The sequence below is a fragment of the Balaenoptera borealis genome, assembly GCF_965194805.1.
Source record: "Balaenoptera borealis genome assembly, chromosome: 1".
Classification (NCBI taxonomy): domain Eukaryota; kingdom Metazoa; phylum Chordata; class Mammalia; order Artiodactyla; family Balaenopteridae; genus Balaenoptera; species Balaenoptera borealis.
Genome location: NC_138860.1, coordinates 28,580,259 through 28,599,265, shown reverse-complemented (window position 1 = coordinate 28,599,265; position 19,007 = coordinate 28,580,259). Strand labels below are relative to the sequence as shown.

Here is a 19,007-nt window from a genome sequence, read left to right as displayed (position 1 = left end):
ACCCAAAATAATTAAGAAAATGGTAATAGGAACATACATATCGATAACTACCTTAAACGTAAATGGATTAAATGCTCCAACCAAAAGACATACACTGGCTGAATGGATACAAAAACAAGACCCATATATATGATGCCTAGAAGAGGCCCACTTCAGACCTAGGGACACATACAGACTGAAAGTGAGGGGATGGAAAAAGATATTCCTTGCAAACGGAAATCAAAAGAAAGCTGGAGTAGCAATTCTCATATCAGACAAAATAGACTTTAAAATAAAGACTATCACAAGAGACAAAGAAGGACACTACATAATGATCAAGGGATCAATCCAAGAAGAAGATATAACAATTGTAAATATTTATGCACCCAACATAGGAGAACTTCAATACTTAAGGCAAAAGCTGACAGCCATAAAAGGGGAAATCAACAGTAACACAATCACGGTAGGGGACTTTAACACCCCACTTTCAACAATGGACAGATCATCCAAAATGCAAATAAATAAAGAAACACAAGCTTTAAATGATACATTAGGGCTTCCCTGGTGGCGCAGTGGTTGAGAATCTGCCTGCCAGTGCAGGGGACACGGGTTCGAGCCCTGGTCTGGGAAGATCCCACATGCCATGGAGCAACTAGGCCCATGAGCCACAACTACTGAGCCTGCGCGTCTGGAGCCTGTGCTTTGCAACAAGAGAGGCCGTGACAGTGAGAGGCCCATGCACCGCAATGAAGAGTGGCCCCCGCTCGCCGCAACTAGAGAAAGCCCTCACACAGAAACGAAGACCCAACACACCCAAAAATAAATAAATTAATTAATAAAAAAAAAAATCCATTAGGTAAATGATTTAAAGATGTCCAGAGTAGCTTCTTGAGAACTGCTACTCTCACCTGCATAAACAAGCTTATGCAAAAAGAAAAGAAAAAAAAAGAGACATTAAACAAGATGGACTTAATTGATATTCATAGGAAATTCCATCCAAAAACAACAGAATACACTTTCTTCTCAAGTGCTCATGGACCATTCTCCAGGATAGATCATATCTTGGGTCACAAACCAAGCCTTTGTGAACTAAAATCGTATCAAGTATCTTTTCTGACCACAACGCTATGAGACTAGATATCAGTTACAGGAAAAAATCTGTAAAAAATACAAACACATGGAGGCTAAACAATACACTACTAAATAACCAAGAGATCACTGAAAAAATCAAAGAGGAAATCAAAAAATACCTAGAAACAAATGACAATGAAAACACGAAGACCCAAAACCTATGGGATGCAGCAAAAGCAGTTCTAAGAGGGAAGTTTACAGCAATACAATCCTACCTCAAGAAACAAGAAACATCTCGAATAAACAACCTAACCTAACACCTAAAGCAATTAGAGAAAGAAGAACAAAAAAACCCCAAAGTTAGCAGAAGGAAAGAAATCATAAAGATCAGATCAGAAATAAATGAAAAAGAAATGAAGGAAACAACAGCAAAAATCAAAAAAACTAAAAGCTGGTTCTTTGAGAAGATAAAATTGATAAACCATTAGCCAGACTCATCAAGAAAAAAAGGGAGAAGACTCAGATCAATAGAATTAGAAATGAAAAAGGAGAAGTAAAGACTGACACTGCAGAAATACAAATGATCATGAGAGATTACTACAAGCAACTCTATGCCAATAAAATGGACAACCTGGAAGAAATGGACAAATTCTTAGAAAAGCACAACCTTCCGAGACTGAACCAGGAAGAAAAAGAAAATATAAACAGACCAATCACAAGCACTGAAATTGAAATGTGATAAAAAATCTTCAAACAAACAAAAGCCCAGGACCAGATGGCGTCACAGGCGAATTCTATCAAACATTTAGAGAAGAGCTAACACCTATCCTTCTCAAACTCCTCCGAAATATAGCAGAGGGAGGAACACTCCCAGACTGTATGAGGCCACCATCACCCTGATACCAAAACCAGACAAAGATGCCACAAAAAAAGAAAACTACAGGCTAATATCACTGATGAACATAGATGCAAAAATCCTCAACAAAATACTAGCAAACAGAATCCAACAGCACATTAAAAGGATCATACACCATGATCAAGTGGGGTTTATTCCAGGAATGCAAGGATTCTTCAATATACGCAAATCAATCAACATGATACACCATATTAACAAATTGAAGGAGAAAAACCATATGATCATCTCAATAGATGCAGAGAAAGCTTTTGACAAAATTCAACACCCATTTATGATAAAAGCCCTGCAGAAAGTAGGCATAGAGGGAACTTTCCTCAACATAATAAAGGCCATATATGACAAACCCACAGCCAACATTGTCCTCAATGGTGAAAAACTGAAACCATTTCCACTAAGATCAGGAACAAGACAAGGTGGCCCACTCTCACCACTATTATTCAACATAGTTTTGGAAGTGTTAGCCACAGCAATCAGAGAAGAAAAAGAAATAAAAGGAATCCAAATCAGAAAAGAAGAAGTAAAACTGTCACTGTTTACAGATGACATGATACTATACACAGAGAATCCTAAAGATGCTACCAGAAAACTATGAGAGCTAATCAATGAATTTGGTAAATTAGCAGGATACAAAATTAATGCACAGAAATCTCTTGCATTCCTATACATTAATGATGAAAAATCTGAAAGAGAAATTAAGGAAACATTTACCACTGTAGCAGTAAGAATAAAATACCTAGGAATAAACCTACTTAAGGAGACAAAAGACCTGTATGCAGAAAACTATACAACACTGATGAAAGAAATTAAAGATGATACAAACAGATGAAGAGATATACCATGTTCCTGGATTGGAAGAATCAACATTGTGAAACTGACTATACTACCCAAAGCAGTCTACAGATTCAATGCAATCCCTATCAAACTACCACTGGCATTTTTCACAGAACTAGAACAAAAAATTTCACAATTTGTATGGAAACACAAAAGACCCCGAATAGCCAAAGCAATCTTGAGAAAGTAATACGGAGCTGGAGGAATCAGGCTCCCTGACTTCAGACTATGCTACAAAGCTACATTAATCAAGACAGTATGGTATTGGCACAAAAACAGAAATATAGATCAACGGAATAGGATAGAAAGCCCAGAGATAAACCCACACACATATGGTCACCTTATCTTTGATAAAGGAGGCAAGAATATACAATGGAGAAAAGACATCCTCTTCAATAAGTGGTGCTGGGAAAACTGGACAGCTATATGTAAAAGAACGAAATTAGAACACTCCCTAACACCATACACAAAAGTAAACTCAAAATGGGTTAAAGCCCTAAATGTAAGGCCAGGCACTATAAAACTCTTAGAGGAAAACATAGGCAGAACACTCCATGACATATATCACGGCAAGATCCTTTTTGAACCACCTTCTAGAGAAATGGAAATAAAAACAAAAATAAGCTAATGGGACCTAATAAGACTTAAAAGCTTTTGCACAGCAAAGGAAACCATAAACAAGACGAAAAGACAACCCTCAGAATGGGAGAAAATATTCGCAAATGAAGCAACTGACAAAGGATTAATCTTCAAAATATACAAGCAGCTCATGCAGCTCAATATCAAAAAAACAAACAACCCAATCCAAAAATGGGCAGAAGACCTAAAGAGACATTTCTCCAAAGAAGATACACAGATTGCCACCAAACACATGAAAGGATGCTCAACATCACTAATCATTAGAGAAATGTAAATCAAAACTACAATGAGGGGCTTCCCTAGTGGTGCAGTGGTTGAGAATCTGCCTGCCAATGCAGGGGACACAGGTTCGAGCCCTGGTCTGGGAAGATCCCACATGCCGTGGAGCAACAAGGCCCGTGAGCCACAACTTCTGAGCCTGCGCGTCTGGAGCCTGTGCTCCTCAACAAAAGAGGCCACGACAGTGAGAGGCCCGCGCACTGCAATGAAGAGTGGCCCCCCACTCGCCACAACTAGAGAAAGCCCTCACACAGAAACGAAGACCCAACACAGCCAAAAATAAATAAATTAATTAATCAATTAATTAATTAAAAAAAATACAATGAGGTATCACCTCACACCAGCCAGAATGGTCATCATCAAAAAATCTACAAACAATAAATGCTGGAGAGGGTGTGGAGAAAAGGGAACCCTCTTGCACTGTTGGTGGGAATGTAAATTGATACAGCCACTATGGAGAACGGTATGGAGGTTCCTTAAAAAACTGAAAATAGAACTACCATACAACCCAGCAATCCCACTACTGGGCATATACCCTGAGAACACCATAATTCAAAAAGAGTCATGTAGCACAATGTTCACTGCAGCTCTATTTACAGTAGCCAGGACATGGAAGCAACCTAAGTGTCTATCAACAGATGAATGGATAAAGATGTGGCATATATATATAATGGAATATTACTCAGACATAAAAAGAAACGAAATTGAGTTATTTGTAATGAGGTGGATGGATCTAGAGACTGTCATACAGAGTGAAGTAAGTCAGAAAGAGAAAAACAAATACTGTATGCTAACACATATATATGGAATCTAAAAAAAAAAAAAAAGGTTATGAAGAACCTAGGGGCAGGACAGGAATAAACACGCAGATGCAGAGAATGGACTTGAGGACATTGGAAGGGGGAAGGGTAAGCTGGGACAAAGTGAGGGAGTGGCACGGACGTATATACACTAGCAAATTGAAAATAGATAGCTAGTGGGAAGCAGCCACATAGCATAGGGAGATCAGCTCGGTGCTTTGTGTCCACCTAGCGGGGTGGGATAGGCAGGGTGGGAGGGAGACGCAAGAGGGAGGAGATATGGGGATATATGTATATGTATAGCTGATTCACTTTGTTATAGAGCAGAAACTAACATACCATTGTAAAGCAATTATACTCCAATAAAGATGTTAAAAAAAGTAAATAAATAAATCTTCCAAATAAAAAAAAAGGTAAGGAAAAAGTGGAACACCCAAGTGCCTAAGGCCTGACATGAGAGCAAACATAATCCATTTGAGGGACAAACAGATGAATATGTCTGGACTGCAATGAATGAGGGGATGAGTATATGAGATGAGGTTAAAGAGGCAGACAAGAGGAAACCCAGGGTAGCTGGATTTTTAATGGTTTTAATGGAGCTTGAAGCTTATAAATTGGCGGAAGAGAATACAAAATTATAAAAACAAAATTAAGTCCTAAATTGAGTATTTCTTCAGAATGAGAAAGAAAACTACATTAAATTACAAAATTTTAATAGTTCTCAAGCACATCAAACAATTCTAACATAATATTTTAAATAATTAACTCCCTCCACACCTTTATAATAATTTTTCCTACATATCTTGGCTGTATTGCACTTGACTGTCTCTTCATGACAATGATTTTGTAATATCATTTTCTATAGAGTCATCAGAGAGAACAGTTCAGTCTTTCACCTAGAATACAGGGTGAAAATTTATTTTTTATAACTGATAGTTTAGAAAAGTTTCTTTCAGCTTCACAACTGCCTGTTGATGATGCCCACTTTGTCCCAGCTTAAATACTTCAAATTACTGAATTTGTGAAAACCTCTTCTACATTTCTTTCACGAGTTATAAGATTAGAAGAATGTTTAACAAACTTTAAAATGGTCATCTTGGTTTCTCCTCCATTACCCACATTCTTCCAGTCCTGACTGGGTGTCACGGGACAAGTTCATATCACCATTCAGCCTCTGGCCCTGTACCTTCATGTGAGGATCCCAGCTGGTAAGCGTTCTTAAAGTGGGTCAACCCACAATAACTAAACTATATGTGAAAGGCACTGCAAATCACATAAATGTACCAACACATCTCTCCTTAGGATTCCAAAACTCCCTGTGTCCACTCCAACATAACCTGCAAGGATAGAAAGTGTGACAGGGAGGAAGTCAAAGTGTAAAACTATGGTGGCCTTAATCAATTTAGGTCCCGTCCAGGAAACAGCCTGCACAAGCAAGAGACCTCAAGCTTTAATTAGCTTCATGGTAACTCTACCTCTGTCCAGATCATTCTGAGCCTTAAAGATTATTGATAGCAGTTTGGTTTTTTTTTTCTTCTGTAAGAGACAAGAAACCGGTAGAGTTTTCATCAAGAGATCTGAATTATGTTTTAACAAGTACACCCTGAGAAATGTAGTGACCTAAGGCTATCTTCTAACCCTGCTCAAAAAGGGGTACTCAAGCATGAAGCAGAGCAAAATTATCCTTTCATATTCTGAAAATTTGTGTTTCCTCTTTCTCCCCATCTCTGGATTTAAAATCCCAGGATATACAAATCCAGTCATCCCATTATTTCCCCCACAATAACCTCTGCTTGAAAAGAAAAGTAATAATTTCTCAACTTACAAGTTTATAATTAAAGAGTATAATAGCTATCTGAATGTAATTTTAAAAAGCAAAATATTCAGTTACTGAATATTCTCTCTCCTACAGCTATTGTGGGAATGGAGGCACTTTCCCAGCTGTGTAGCCCCAATTCTGACAGCCTGGCCTTTCCATCAATCAACTCCAGGAGACCTCCTTTCTGCTTAAATTAGCAAAATTTAACTAGTAACTTAGTTTTTACAAACAATTAATAATTCTGTATCTAACAGATAAGTATTCAATAAGCAAATAACAGCAAACCAGTCAATCATGAACCCTGAAGTTATTAAAAGCATTGGGGGTAGAGATGTCAAAAACGATTAGACGCTGTTGAACCAGAAATGCTGGAGGGTGACAGCATTCCTCAGCCCTTGAAACTCACCCATAGTCTCCTGTTCTGCCCTTTGATCCAGACTTTGGAGAACAGTGTCATGAGAGTAGTACAGCAACTTCTCACCACACAAAATACTCCTGCTACTGAAATGCAAAAGAAATAGAAGCTGCAAAGAAAAGGAAATTAAGGAATGTAAAAAGGGGGAGGGGGCACATAAGAACTGATGTGAGAACAAAGTGTAATATAACACATACAGAAGAGCATAATTCAGACAGATATATAAATTTAGGAGTGGGAGACAGAATAAAAGCACTGTAGGATTAGCACTGGGAAACGTCACACAGATTCCATCATTTGACAAATATTTACTGATCATTTACTTCATGTGTATCTAAGCTAGATGACAGCAGTGGGAATGGAAAAAATACTGATGAACGTTACGGAAGAATTAGGCAGTATTTGGTTATAGGCATTGGGGTTATGGTTGGATAAGACAAAGGAAAAGGTCAATAATGACTGGTCTCATGTCTAAGTGCTAGAAAAGGGGTAAAACAGTATAATCAAATAGAAAAGCTGGGAGGTATAACTATTTTGGAAGAAATGGTTAGTCTGCTTTCAGACAGGCTGAATTTGAGATAACAGGTAGCACTTTTTCATATTAATTACTAACTCCCATTTCCACTTAACTAATTCAATCAAAAGAATCAAGCCCCTTATCCAACTATAAAGGATTAAGATGCATAAATAGAGATTCTGCAGCAAACGCTAGACTTCTGAGACGTATTCAAAGGCATGGGCTAGATAAGAATATTACATGAGTCCACTGTTTCACAAAAGGTGTCCCATGACACAATAATCGTCCTCTTTCTGAACATGCTACTGCCACTGTCTCTCACACCCTCCCATCTCCTCAGATCCCACCTGAGAAGTTTCATGAGAAAAAAAATTGTGTCACAAGGAATTTTTGGAGAATCTCACAAAGTATAATTACTTTTTGGAATTCTACAATGTACACTTTTGAGAACCCTACTAAGGAAACCTTCTATTTTGTTTAGTCCAGGTATTTCCCAAACTTATTCAAAAGCAGAAATCTATTTTTGAGGAATACCTACCCATAATGACTTTGGGAAATGGTACACAGATAGTAAGCTACTTGAGGGCATAGAGAATTTCTTATTAATCTTTGCCTATTCACCGTACCTAACATGATATGAAACACATAGGAAACAATGTGTGCTGAAACAAACAACTACTTATAGGGTTTATGTAAAAGCCACATACTTCGGTCCTTTTCTAAAATCTGTTCCAAAATACTAAGGATCATCCTAGGTTTTTTATAAAAGTTCTTCATATACTTCATAAAATCTCTACCATAAATTAATCATATGAGTATATTATCCCAATACCACTGGATATAAGCATACTTTTTTTTGCTTCCAAAATTAAGTCCACCCTCAACACACCTGAAGACACCTCTGACGCATAACAATAAATAACTCAAAATAGAGCATTAAGTAAAATGGCTTCATAAAAACTGTGAAGTAATATATAACAGCAAACATTAAAGTATGAGAACTGGATGAAAAGCATACGCTTTATATTAATGACAAGAATTAAAAGAAGAAAAAGAAGTACGTAGTGAAGAAATCTTTTTCCCTTACCTCCTACTAATCAATTCAGGTAAACCTAAATAGTCACTTATTCCAGTCTCCTTCCCACAATAAGGAGAAGAGGAAGAAAAACATTCTGCCACTGGGTGGGGGAAAGAACAAAGTGTGCCCCTCCAGGCTTCATTCAGTAGCTCAGGGCCAAATGAATCAACATGTTTATCTACTAATACAGCTGAGCTCACTTTACAGTATTATGCACTTGAAAGGAAATGAACTTTTTAAAAATGAAACTAGTACAAATGAGAAAGTTTTTGTTTTTTGTTTCTACAAATTTAGTTAAGCTCTTTGTTTATAAAGACCAAAATTACAGAATAAATCTTTCATTGTGTCAAAATGTTTACTCCAAACTGAAGAAGATTTGAGGAAACTCAGGCTCTAAAACATTTGATCTAAGGGTCAAGGACAGTCTGACTTCTTAGTTCTGCCAGCAGTTTTTAAAACTTGCTTCCTGTACTAGGGAATGTTCACTGTTCTTGCACAAACAATAATAAAAGTCATTTATACAACCACCTTGGTTATTTTTTCCTTTCGTTTTAGATTCACTGTTTTGTAAGAGCAAAGGCTACAGTTGTTAATTCTAGTAAGTATTCTGAGTTTTTATTTACCACTATATTTCTACTCATTTAATACTTGTTGGGAAAAAATATGAATTTATTAGTTTATTCAAAAATACATCCTGAATGTCAATTATGTGCCAGACATTATAGATGAAAGTCAGCAAAAGAAATGTGGTTACTGCTCTCGAAGAGCTTTCAATGCAGCTGGGAAAAAAGATACTATAAAATCAGATATATATATAAATATATATACACACACACACACACACACACACACACACACACACATAAATATAAAATGCAGACTATGAGAGGCAAAAAACCACCATGGAAACAAATAACATGATCTAGCCTGGGGGTCGCTTTGCTAGTGCCAACTGAACTAAAATTAGCATAACAAACATTAAACATGATTTAAAACAAACACATACTCACACATATCCCAAATCATGCTAGGAATAAAAATGTCCACAACTGTCGGGAGGGTTTATAGGGGCAATGGTAACATCTATATGACATCGAAAAAAATAACGGTGATAGCTTCATGTGAACAGCACTAACAGATCACTTACCTCTGTAGGAAGAAAAACAATGGCTAGTCCTGGTATATTTCCAGTCAAAAATAGGTTTTATAGCCAGAACTATTTTCCAATGAAAAAGCCAAACATCAGCTATTAATCTAGTTATTATAATTTCCAATAATCTCAAGTCTTCCAAACAATTATATTGAGTTTGTAACAATACATGTATCCCAAGCCTGAACACCTCACAAAACCCAGGTCGCAAAAAGACAACTTCAGCTTCACAGATCACAGGATCATATGATGTTAGAGCAGAAACAAATTTCTAGATGTCATCTTACAATAAAACACTTTGACTTTTCAAATCAAACATGAGACCCAAAGTGGGGAAGTAACATATACAACCATCATTCATCTAGTTAGTAAGGAAGCTGACTAGACCCTGGATCTCCTGAGTCCCAGTCTTATGCTCTTTCTACAGCATTACAATAGCAAGTATATCAAATGACAAGGAACACACGTGTTGTAAATAAATAAGGAAAAGTTTAAAAACACAGGAATTCCATTTCAAAAATGTTACATACCTTCAATTGACACGCACTTCCCTTAAGTCCCTCTTAATGTTCCCTCTTACTACATACCACAAGGGTAAAAGTGAAGGAAACTACGAACATTTACTGACCCTATAGGGTCCAGGAGCTAGGTTGAGTGATTGTATCTATTTTAATTTCACTTAATCATTACAACTACCCTCTGAGTAGGATATTATTAATCTTATTTTACTGATTTAGATTTTATTTAGATTCAGAAACACTAAATAACTTACTCAAGGTTACACAGCAGAAAAATGGCAGAGGCAGGATTTGAATTCAAGTCTGTATGACTCTAAATCCACGTAGCCACTTTACCACAAAAAAGTAATTTTTCACAGGAAAATATTACACAAAACAGTTCAGTCTCCCGGAGCACTCAACAATGTCCATTTAACTACTGAAGAAAAGTTATTTAAGTTTGGTCTGGGAATCTAATAACCATTTACTACATTATTTTACAAGGAAGCACCAAGTTTTAAACAACTACTTTACAAGCAAAATTTAGAACACATTCTTAGGTTGAATATTGTTTGTATTTTCTTTTCAGCATCCTTTTCAATACCACTGTCACTGCCACCCAGAAAAGCATCAGGTATCCATTCCTATGAAATGTTGGTTCACGAATAGGGAGAAGGGTACAATGCATGACCACTTAAGAGAACCACAGGAAAACAAAAACTACATTTTAATCATTCTGATTTCTCCACTGGTGGATAACCCATTAACAGCTCCAATCAGGAGAGAGTATACTACTCAAAAAATAAGAACTAGTAGTGCAAATAAAGCAAAGCACATCATAATTGAAAAAAGACCAACTTCTGATTGCACAACTACCCATATCACAGAACTAAGTTTCTGCTTTCCCAGTTCTGCTAAATCTACATCAGGTTCTCAGCTTCTGATAGTTGATATCTTCTTTCTGTTGTCATCTCTCATCCAGTTCTCTTTACCCTCATGGATTTCTGCTTTAGTTTTCTCTATCATTTTAGTAGGGAGAGAAATAGGTGTCTTCTCTGATAATACTATTAGAGGATTTTTTTTTTAGGTTTTCTTTTGACCCCTATGGTGTCTGTTTTCTCCCAATACTCCAAGTATCACTCCTCTCCTCCACCTCTTTATATTTCTGTTTACTTATTTTGACCTCTCTTTTTTTATGGAGGCTTTCCCCAAATGTCTGATGGTCCTGGATTCTTAGTTCATAGTTAAGAATGAGGTTCTGAAAAGAATTGATTGAAAGATCTGTGTGGGGGAATAGGGCTTGTCAACAGGTGGAATTCACTCTGGGGGCTCTTGTGGTGAGCCTACCAGTACCTTAAGATAGTTCAGTTTTCTAAAGGAGATGAGCTGGACAGACCGAAGTTCTGGAAGGAGAAAAGAGGAAGCAAGCTAGACGTTCCAGAGTTTGGATGTAGATTTCCCTTAATCTTCTTGTTTTAAATAATCAGCCATCCACTGCCCCTGGTTTCAAAATGCAGACACTTCTTCAATTTTATAAATAAACCTTGGTCTACTGAGGCCAGGATTGGTGGTGGAGGCAGTCACCTACCTATAAGGATTCATAGAGAGAGAACCTATAAACGTACCTATTTTCTGACCAATCTCCCTGTTTTCAGCTCCACTTCTGACCTCAACTTTCCTTAGTATCTGGTGCCTCCCAATGCTGAGCCTCTTGGGAGCTTCAGAAAGACACAATACAGATAACCCTTGAATAACATGAGCTTAACTGCATGAATCCACTTATACACAAATTTTTTTCACTACATAAGTACTATAATGCAAAATGATCTGTAGTTGGTTGAATCTGCGGATACAGAACTCCAGATACGGAGGGCTGATTGTAAAGTTATACGTGGAGTTGCGACTGCATGGGGGTCCCCTGTGTTGTTCAAGGGTCAACTGTATTACACCTCTTACAGGTATTGTGCACTTACAGGCATTGTAACCTTTCCTTTCTGCTAATCAGTTACTGCCTGTCCATCTGCTTTCTGATTTCAAACAATCAGCTATTTCTGACTCCTGCTGTATCTCATTCAGCAGGAAATGGAGAGTTACTGTCTAAAGCAGCAGTCCCCAACCTTTTCAGCACCAGGGACTGGTTTCGTGGAAGACAACTTTTCCACGGACCGGAGGGGGCGGGGGGGGAGGGAGAGTCAAGCGCATTACATTTATCATGCACTTTATTTCTATTATTATTGCATTGTAATATATAATGAAATAATTATACAACTCACCATAATACAGAATCAGTGGGAGCCCTGAGCTTGTGTTCACTTGCCACTCACTGATACGTATTTTGTTTTGTTTTTGTTTTTTTAATTAATTAATTTATCTTTGGCTGTGTTGGGTCTTCATTGTCGCGCGCAGGCTTCCTCTAGTTGCAGCGAGCAGGGGCTACTCTTCGTTGCGGTGCGTGGGCTTCTCATTGCGGTGACTTCTCTTGTTGCGGAGCACGGGCTCTAGGCGCACGGGCTTCAGTAATTGTGGCACACGGGCTTAGTTGCTCTGTGGCACGTGGGATCTTCCCAGACCAGGGCTCGAACCCATGTTCCCTGCACTGGCAGGCGATTCTTAACCACTGCACCACCAGGGAAGTCCACTGATAGGGTTTTGATTTGAGTCTGCAAGCAACTGATTTATTATGGTCTCTGTGCAGTCACACCTCTCTGCTAATGATAATCTGTATTTGCAGCCGCTCCCCAGCACTGGCATCACCGCCTCAGCTCCACCTCAGATCATCAGGCATTAGATTCTCATAAGGAGCATGCAACCTAGATCCCTCGCATGCGCGGTTCACAGTAGGGTTCGTGCTCCTATGAGAATCTAATGCCACTGCCGAACTGACAGGACGCAGAGCTCAGGCGGTAATGCAAGTGATGGGGAGCAGCTGTAGATACAGATGAAGCTTTGCTCACTAGCCCACTGCTCACCTCCTGCTGTGTGGCCCTGTTCCTAACAGACCAGTACTGGTCTGTGGCCCGGGGGTTGGGGACCCCTGGTTTAAAGAGTATAGTCATCCCTCGGTATCCACAGGGTGCCAGGACCCTCACAGATACCAAAATCTGTGGATGCTCAAGTCCCTTATATAAAATGACATAGTATTTGCATACAACCTATGCATACCCTCCCATATACTTTAAATCATCTGTAGATTACTTATAATATCTGAAATGCTACATATGCTATGTAAATAGCTGCCAGCATAAGGCAAATTCAAGCTTTGCTTTTAGGAACTTTCTGGAATTTTTTTTTCAAAATATTTTCAATCTGTGATTGGCTGAATCCACAGATGCAGAACCTTTGGATATGGAAGGGGCCAAGTGTACAAAGTTTCGGTTTTGCAAGATAAAAATAGTTCTGGAGATGGATGGTGGTGATAGCTGTAGAGCAATGTGAATATACTTGACGCCACTGAACTGTATGCTTAAAAATGGTTAAAATGGTCAATTTTATGTTATGTAGATTTTACCGCAATTTTAAAATATAATTTTTAAAAAGCAAGGTTTAAAAAAAAGTTACTTCCTGAAAGGCTCCTTCCAAGATCACCGTCTGCAAAGTTATCTCTCTCTCCCCCACCAGGGTAACTCTAGTTTTCATAGTACATACCGTGGTTTACTTTCTTTGTAGCACTTATTGCTGTATGAAATTATCCTGTTTGTTTAACTACTTATTTATTATCTCTGTCCTTCAATTAGAGAGTAGGCACCTGGGCCACCTTCTGACATCACCTACACATTATGGTAATAAGAAAATGGTAGGAAAGCAATCAATAAACATTTGTTAGGGGACTTCCCTGGTGGTCCAGTGGGTAACACTCTGCACTCCCAATGCAGGGGGCCCAGGTTCGATCCCTGGTCAGGGAACTAGATCCCACATGCATGCCGCAACTAAGAAGTCCACACACCGCAACTAAAGATCCAGCACAGCCAAAATAAATAAATAAATATTTAAATATTAAAAAAAACATTTCGTGGATAAATAAATTAATTGGTTCCTGGATCCTAACCTAGACCCCTTGAATGAGAATCCTGGGATTCTCAGACACTGATTTATAAACACAGAAAACTTGCTATTTATGACACAGTAGCACTCCTCCCTCCAGTTAGAACAATTTGACACATGTGACCCTTAAAACAGATACTCTTTTTTCTTACCAGTGAAGACCCATTTGCTTTTGTTTGGAGGACTGAACAACAGGGAAGTTATGGATAAAAGGAGTTTCTAATTATTTTCATATAGGAATACCAGACAACATAGTCAGTATAGTTCCTTTAATTCTTTTAAAATGATTTTAGCACATATGCCTATTAGAAGAGCTTCCAGATTATAAAGATGTTTAGTGATCTATTTTATTACGTAATTCAAACGTCAGGTAGCAAAAAAACAAAAACAAAAAAAAAACAACACTCTTTTCTATTTGTGTAGTTGATATTATCTAATTTCCTACAGGAATTTGTTCTATCATCTTCTCTCTCTTGTCCTTTAATCTCACCTTGCCAGTTCTTAGCTCACTCCTAGATAGCAAATATATTCATCTCCTCATCTCCTCACTATAAAAAATAGTCACTTGATCATACAACAAACTCAAGCTACCATCTTCTCTAATCCCCTTCACCACATCAAGCTTCCTAGAAGACTACTTTCTCATTTCGCATTGATTCCTCAACCTTCAACTCCAAGGCAACTAATAAGGCTGTCAACCCCTTAACACAGCAATTGCCCTCTCAGCAGTGACCAACGAGCTCCCCTCTTTCTGATACTCATCCTATTTCCCTATCTGTTTAAGTTCTGCTCCTCCTTTCAGATGACTTAAATTCTTTTCATCCTTAAAAAAACCCAGACAGTTCTGGGTGCGAGCCTGGCTCTAACACTTGCTACACTTTTCTGAGCTGGTTGACTCAGGGGCTGGTCTGTCTCCCTAAGGCATGAGTGCAGGCAATACTTATTCATCTTTATATCCCTGAGCTCAAATGGCACATAGTAGACTCTCAATAAGGTTTGTGGGAGGGCGGGAAGAAAGGACAGAGGGGAGGGGTGGGAAGGGAGAACAAGGGAGAATGAGGGGAAAGATGATACAGGAAAACAGTTATACTTACCTTTTTATCCCTAAGTACAAAGCAGAAAAATTAACCATAATGGAGCCTCAATGTTTGGTAAATCTAACCGAACGCCTACATACTACCTTATTTAGAAGTTTTGTTTTATTCATTTTCATTAAACATTTACATTTAAAATTCTAAGAATTGTACATTTACCTTAAAGGTGTGGTTGTAAAAAATCAAACTGTTAACTATAGTTGTAGACAATAATAAATTCATAGTTCTAGAAATTATTAGTCAGTGAAGCAAAAATATACTTTAGCATTCCTTAACTTCCACATGGGATAAAGGGGGACACAGCTAGGCTGGAGTCAATATGATATGAGGTAGAAATAGGACATTAAAATATGGCAATAAGGTAGTTAAAAAAAAAAAGAAAGCTCCATAAATTCCCTACCTAAAATTAACTTTTAGATTTATGAAGAAACTGTCATAAATAAGTTGATAAGTTTTTAAAAGCCTTTTCAAAAGTGTGATTTCTGTTACTTAAGGAAAAAGAAGATATCCCTAAATTTAAAAACAGAGTACACATAAACAAACTGGCGGATTGCAGGGAGAGGACTGGGGTTGGCGGCGTGAACACAGCCTGAAGGGGTTAGCGCACCACAGCTACCCGGGAGGGAGTCCGGGAAAAGGTCTGGAGCTGCTGAACAGGCAAGAGACTTTTTCTTGCCTCTCTGTTTCCTGGGGCGCGAGGAGAGGGGATTCAGAGCGCCGCCTAAATGAGCTCCAGAGACGGGCGCGAGCCACGGCTATCAGCGTGGACCGCAGAGATGGGCATCAAACGCTAAGGCTGCTGCTGCTGCCGCCAAGAAGCCTGTGTGCAAGCACAGGGCACTATCCACACCGCCCCTCCCGGGAGCCTGTGCAGAACGTCACTGCCAGGGTCCCATGATCCAGAGACAACTTCCCCGGGAGAACGCAGGGGGCGCCTCAGGCTGTTGCAATGTCACGCAGGCCTCTGCCGCTGCAGGCTCGCCTGGCATCCGTACCCTTCCCTCCCCCCACCCCCGGCCCCCCCCACCGGCCTGAGTGAGCCAGAGCCCCTGAATCAGCTGCTCCTTTAACCCTGTCCTGTCTGAGCGAAGAACAGATGCCCTCAGGCGACCTACACGCAGAGGCGGGTCCAAATACAAAGCTGAAACCCGGGAGCTGTGCGAACAAAGAAGAGAAAGGGAAATTTCTCCCAGCAGCCTCAGGGGCAGCAGATTAAAGCTACACAAACAACTTGATGTACCTGCATCTGTGGAATACCTGAATAGACAAGGAATCCTTCCAAATTGAGGAGGTGGACTTTGGGAGCAAGATATATTATTTTTTCCCCTTTTCCTCTTTTTGTGAGTGTGTATCTGTGTGCTTCTGTGTGAGATTTTGTCTGTATAGCTTTGCTTTCACCATTTGCCCTAGGGTTCTGCCCATCCGTTTTTTTTTTTTTTTTTTTACTTTAAAAATTGTTTTTCTTTTTTTCTTAATAATTATTTTTTATTTTTTTATTTTAATAATTTTATTTTATTTTATCTTACTTTACTTTATGCTCTTTCTTCTTTCTTTCTATTTTTTCTCCCTTTTATTCTGAGCCATGTGGATGAAAGGCTCTTGGTGCTCCAGCCAGGCATCAAGGCTGTGCCTCTGAGGTGGGAGAGCCAACTTCAGGACACTGGTCCACAAGAGACCTCCAAGCTCCACGTAATACCAAACGATGAAAATCTCCCAGAGATCTCCATCTCAACACCAAGACCCAGCTTCACTCAACGACCAGCAAGCTACAGTGCTGGACACCCTATGCCAAACAACTAGCAAGACAGGAACACAGCCCCATCCATTAGCAGAGAGGCTGCCTAAAATCATAATAAGGCCATAGACATCCCAAAACACACCACCAGACGTGGACGTGCCCACCAGAAAGACAAGATCCAGCCTCATCCACCAGAACACACACACTAGTCCCCTCCACCAGGAAGCCTACACAACCCACTGAACCAACCTTAGCCACTGGGGGCAGATACCAAAAACAACAGGAACGACGAACCTGCAGCCTGCAAAAAGGAGACCCCAAACACAGTAAGTTAAGCAAAATGAGAAGACAGAAAAACACACAGCAGATGAAGGAGCAAGGTAAAAACACACCAGACCTAACAAATGATGAGGAAATAGGCAATCTACATGAAAAAGAATTCAGAATAATGATAGTAAAGATGATCCAAAATCTTGGAAATAGAATAGACAAAATGCAAGAAACATTTAACAAGGACGTAGAAGAACTAAAGAGGAACCAAGCAATGATGAAAAACACAATAAATGAAATTAAAAATACTCTAGGGCTTCCCAGGTGGCGCAGTGGTTGAGAATCTGCCTGCCAATGCAGGGGACACGGGTTTGAGCCCTGGTCTGGGAAGATCCCACATGCCGCGGAGCAAATGGGCCTGTGAGCCACAATTACTGAGCTTGCGCGTCTGGAGCCTGTGCTCCACAACAAGAGAGGCCGCGATAGTGAGAGGCCCACGCACCGCGATGAAGAGTGGCCCCCGCTTGCCACAACTAGAGGAAGCCCTCGCACAGAAACGAAGATCCAACACAGCCATAACTAACTAACTAACTAACTAAATAAATAAATAAATAAATTAAATTAAATTAAAAAAGCAATGTTTTAAAAAAAAAATACTCTAGATAGGATCAATAGCAGAATAACTGAGGCAGAAGAATGGATAAGTGACCTGGAAGATAAAATAGTGGAAATAACTAATGCAGAGCAGAATAAAGAAAAAAGAATGAAAAGAATCAAGGACAGTCTCAGAGACCTCTGGGACAACATTAAACGCACCAACAATTATAGGGGTCCCAGAAGAAGAAGAGAAAAAGAAAGGGACTGAGAAAATATTTGAAGAAATTATAGTTGAAAACTTCCCTAATATGGGAAAGGAAATAGTTAATCAAGTCCTGGAAGCACGGAGAGTCCCATACAGGATAAATCCAAGGAGAAACACACCAAGACACATATTAATCAAACTGTCAAAAATTAAATATAAAGAAAACATATTAAAACCAGCAAGGGAAAAACAACAAATAACACACAAGGGAATCCCCATAAGGTTAACAGCTGATCTTTCAGCAGAAACTCTGCAAGCCAGAAGGGAATGGCAGAACATATTTAAAGTGATGAAGAAAAAAAAGCTACAACCAAGATTACTCTACCCAGCAAGGATCTCATTCAGATTTGATGGAGAAATCAAAACCTTTACAGACAAGCAAAAGCTGAGAGAGTTCAGCACCACCAAACCAGCTTTACAACAAATGCTAAAGGAACTTCTCTAGGCAAGAAACACAAGAGAAGGAAAACACCTACAATAACAAACCCAAAACATTTAAGAAAATGGGAATAGGAACATACATATCGATAATTACCTTAAATGTAAATGGATTAAATGCTCCCACCTAAAGACACAGACTGGCTGAATGGATACAAAAACAAGACCCGTATATATGCTGTCTACAAGAGACCCACTTCAGACCTAGGGACACATACAGACTGAAAGTGAGGGGATGGAAAAAGATATTCCATGCAAATGGAAATCAAAAGAAAGCTGGAGTAGCAATTCTCATATCAGACAAAATAGACTTTAAAATAAAGACTATTACAAGAGACAAAGAAGGACACTATATAATGATCAAGGGATCGATCCAAGAAGAAGGTATAACAATTGTAAATATTTATGCACCCAACATAGGAGCACCTCAATACATAAGGCAAATGCTAACAGCCATAAAAGGGGAAATCGACAGTAACACAATCATAGTAGGGGACTTTAACACCCCACTTTCACCAATGGACAGATCATCCAAAATGAAAATAAATAAGGAAACACAAGCTTTAAATGATA

The 19,007-nt window shown here is 39.0% G+C and overlaps 1 protein-coding gene and 1 pseudogene across 5 annotated transcripts in view; both read right to left on the bottom strand.

Moving 5' to 3' along the window:
- LOC309605352 (tigger transposable element-derived protein 1 pseudogene) overlaps window positions 1-19,007 on the bottom strand; it is a 485,483-nt pseudogene that overhangs the window by 125,105 nt on the left and 341,371 nt on the right. The gene's annotated exons all lie outside the window — the stretch shown is intronic.
- The window catches only part of AKT3 (AKT serine/threonine kinase 3), a 387,341-nt gene that overhangs the window by 328,746 nt on the left and 39,588 nt on the right, over window positions 1-19,007 (bottom strand). Inside the window, exon 3 of one of the 4 annotated variants that reach the window (XM_082340891.1) lies at window positions 6,741-6,835. The exons of the other annotated variants lie outside the window; for them this stretch is intronic. Coding sequence (XP_082197017.1) covers window positions 6,741-6,835 — 95 coding nt within the window. The remainder of the gene's footprint in view (window positions 1-6,740; window positions 6,836-19,007) is intronic. 4 annotated transcript variants of the gene reach the window in all.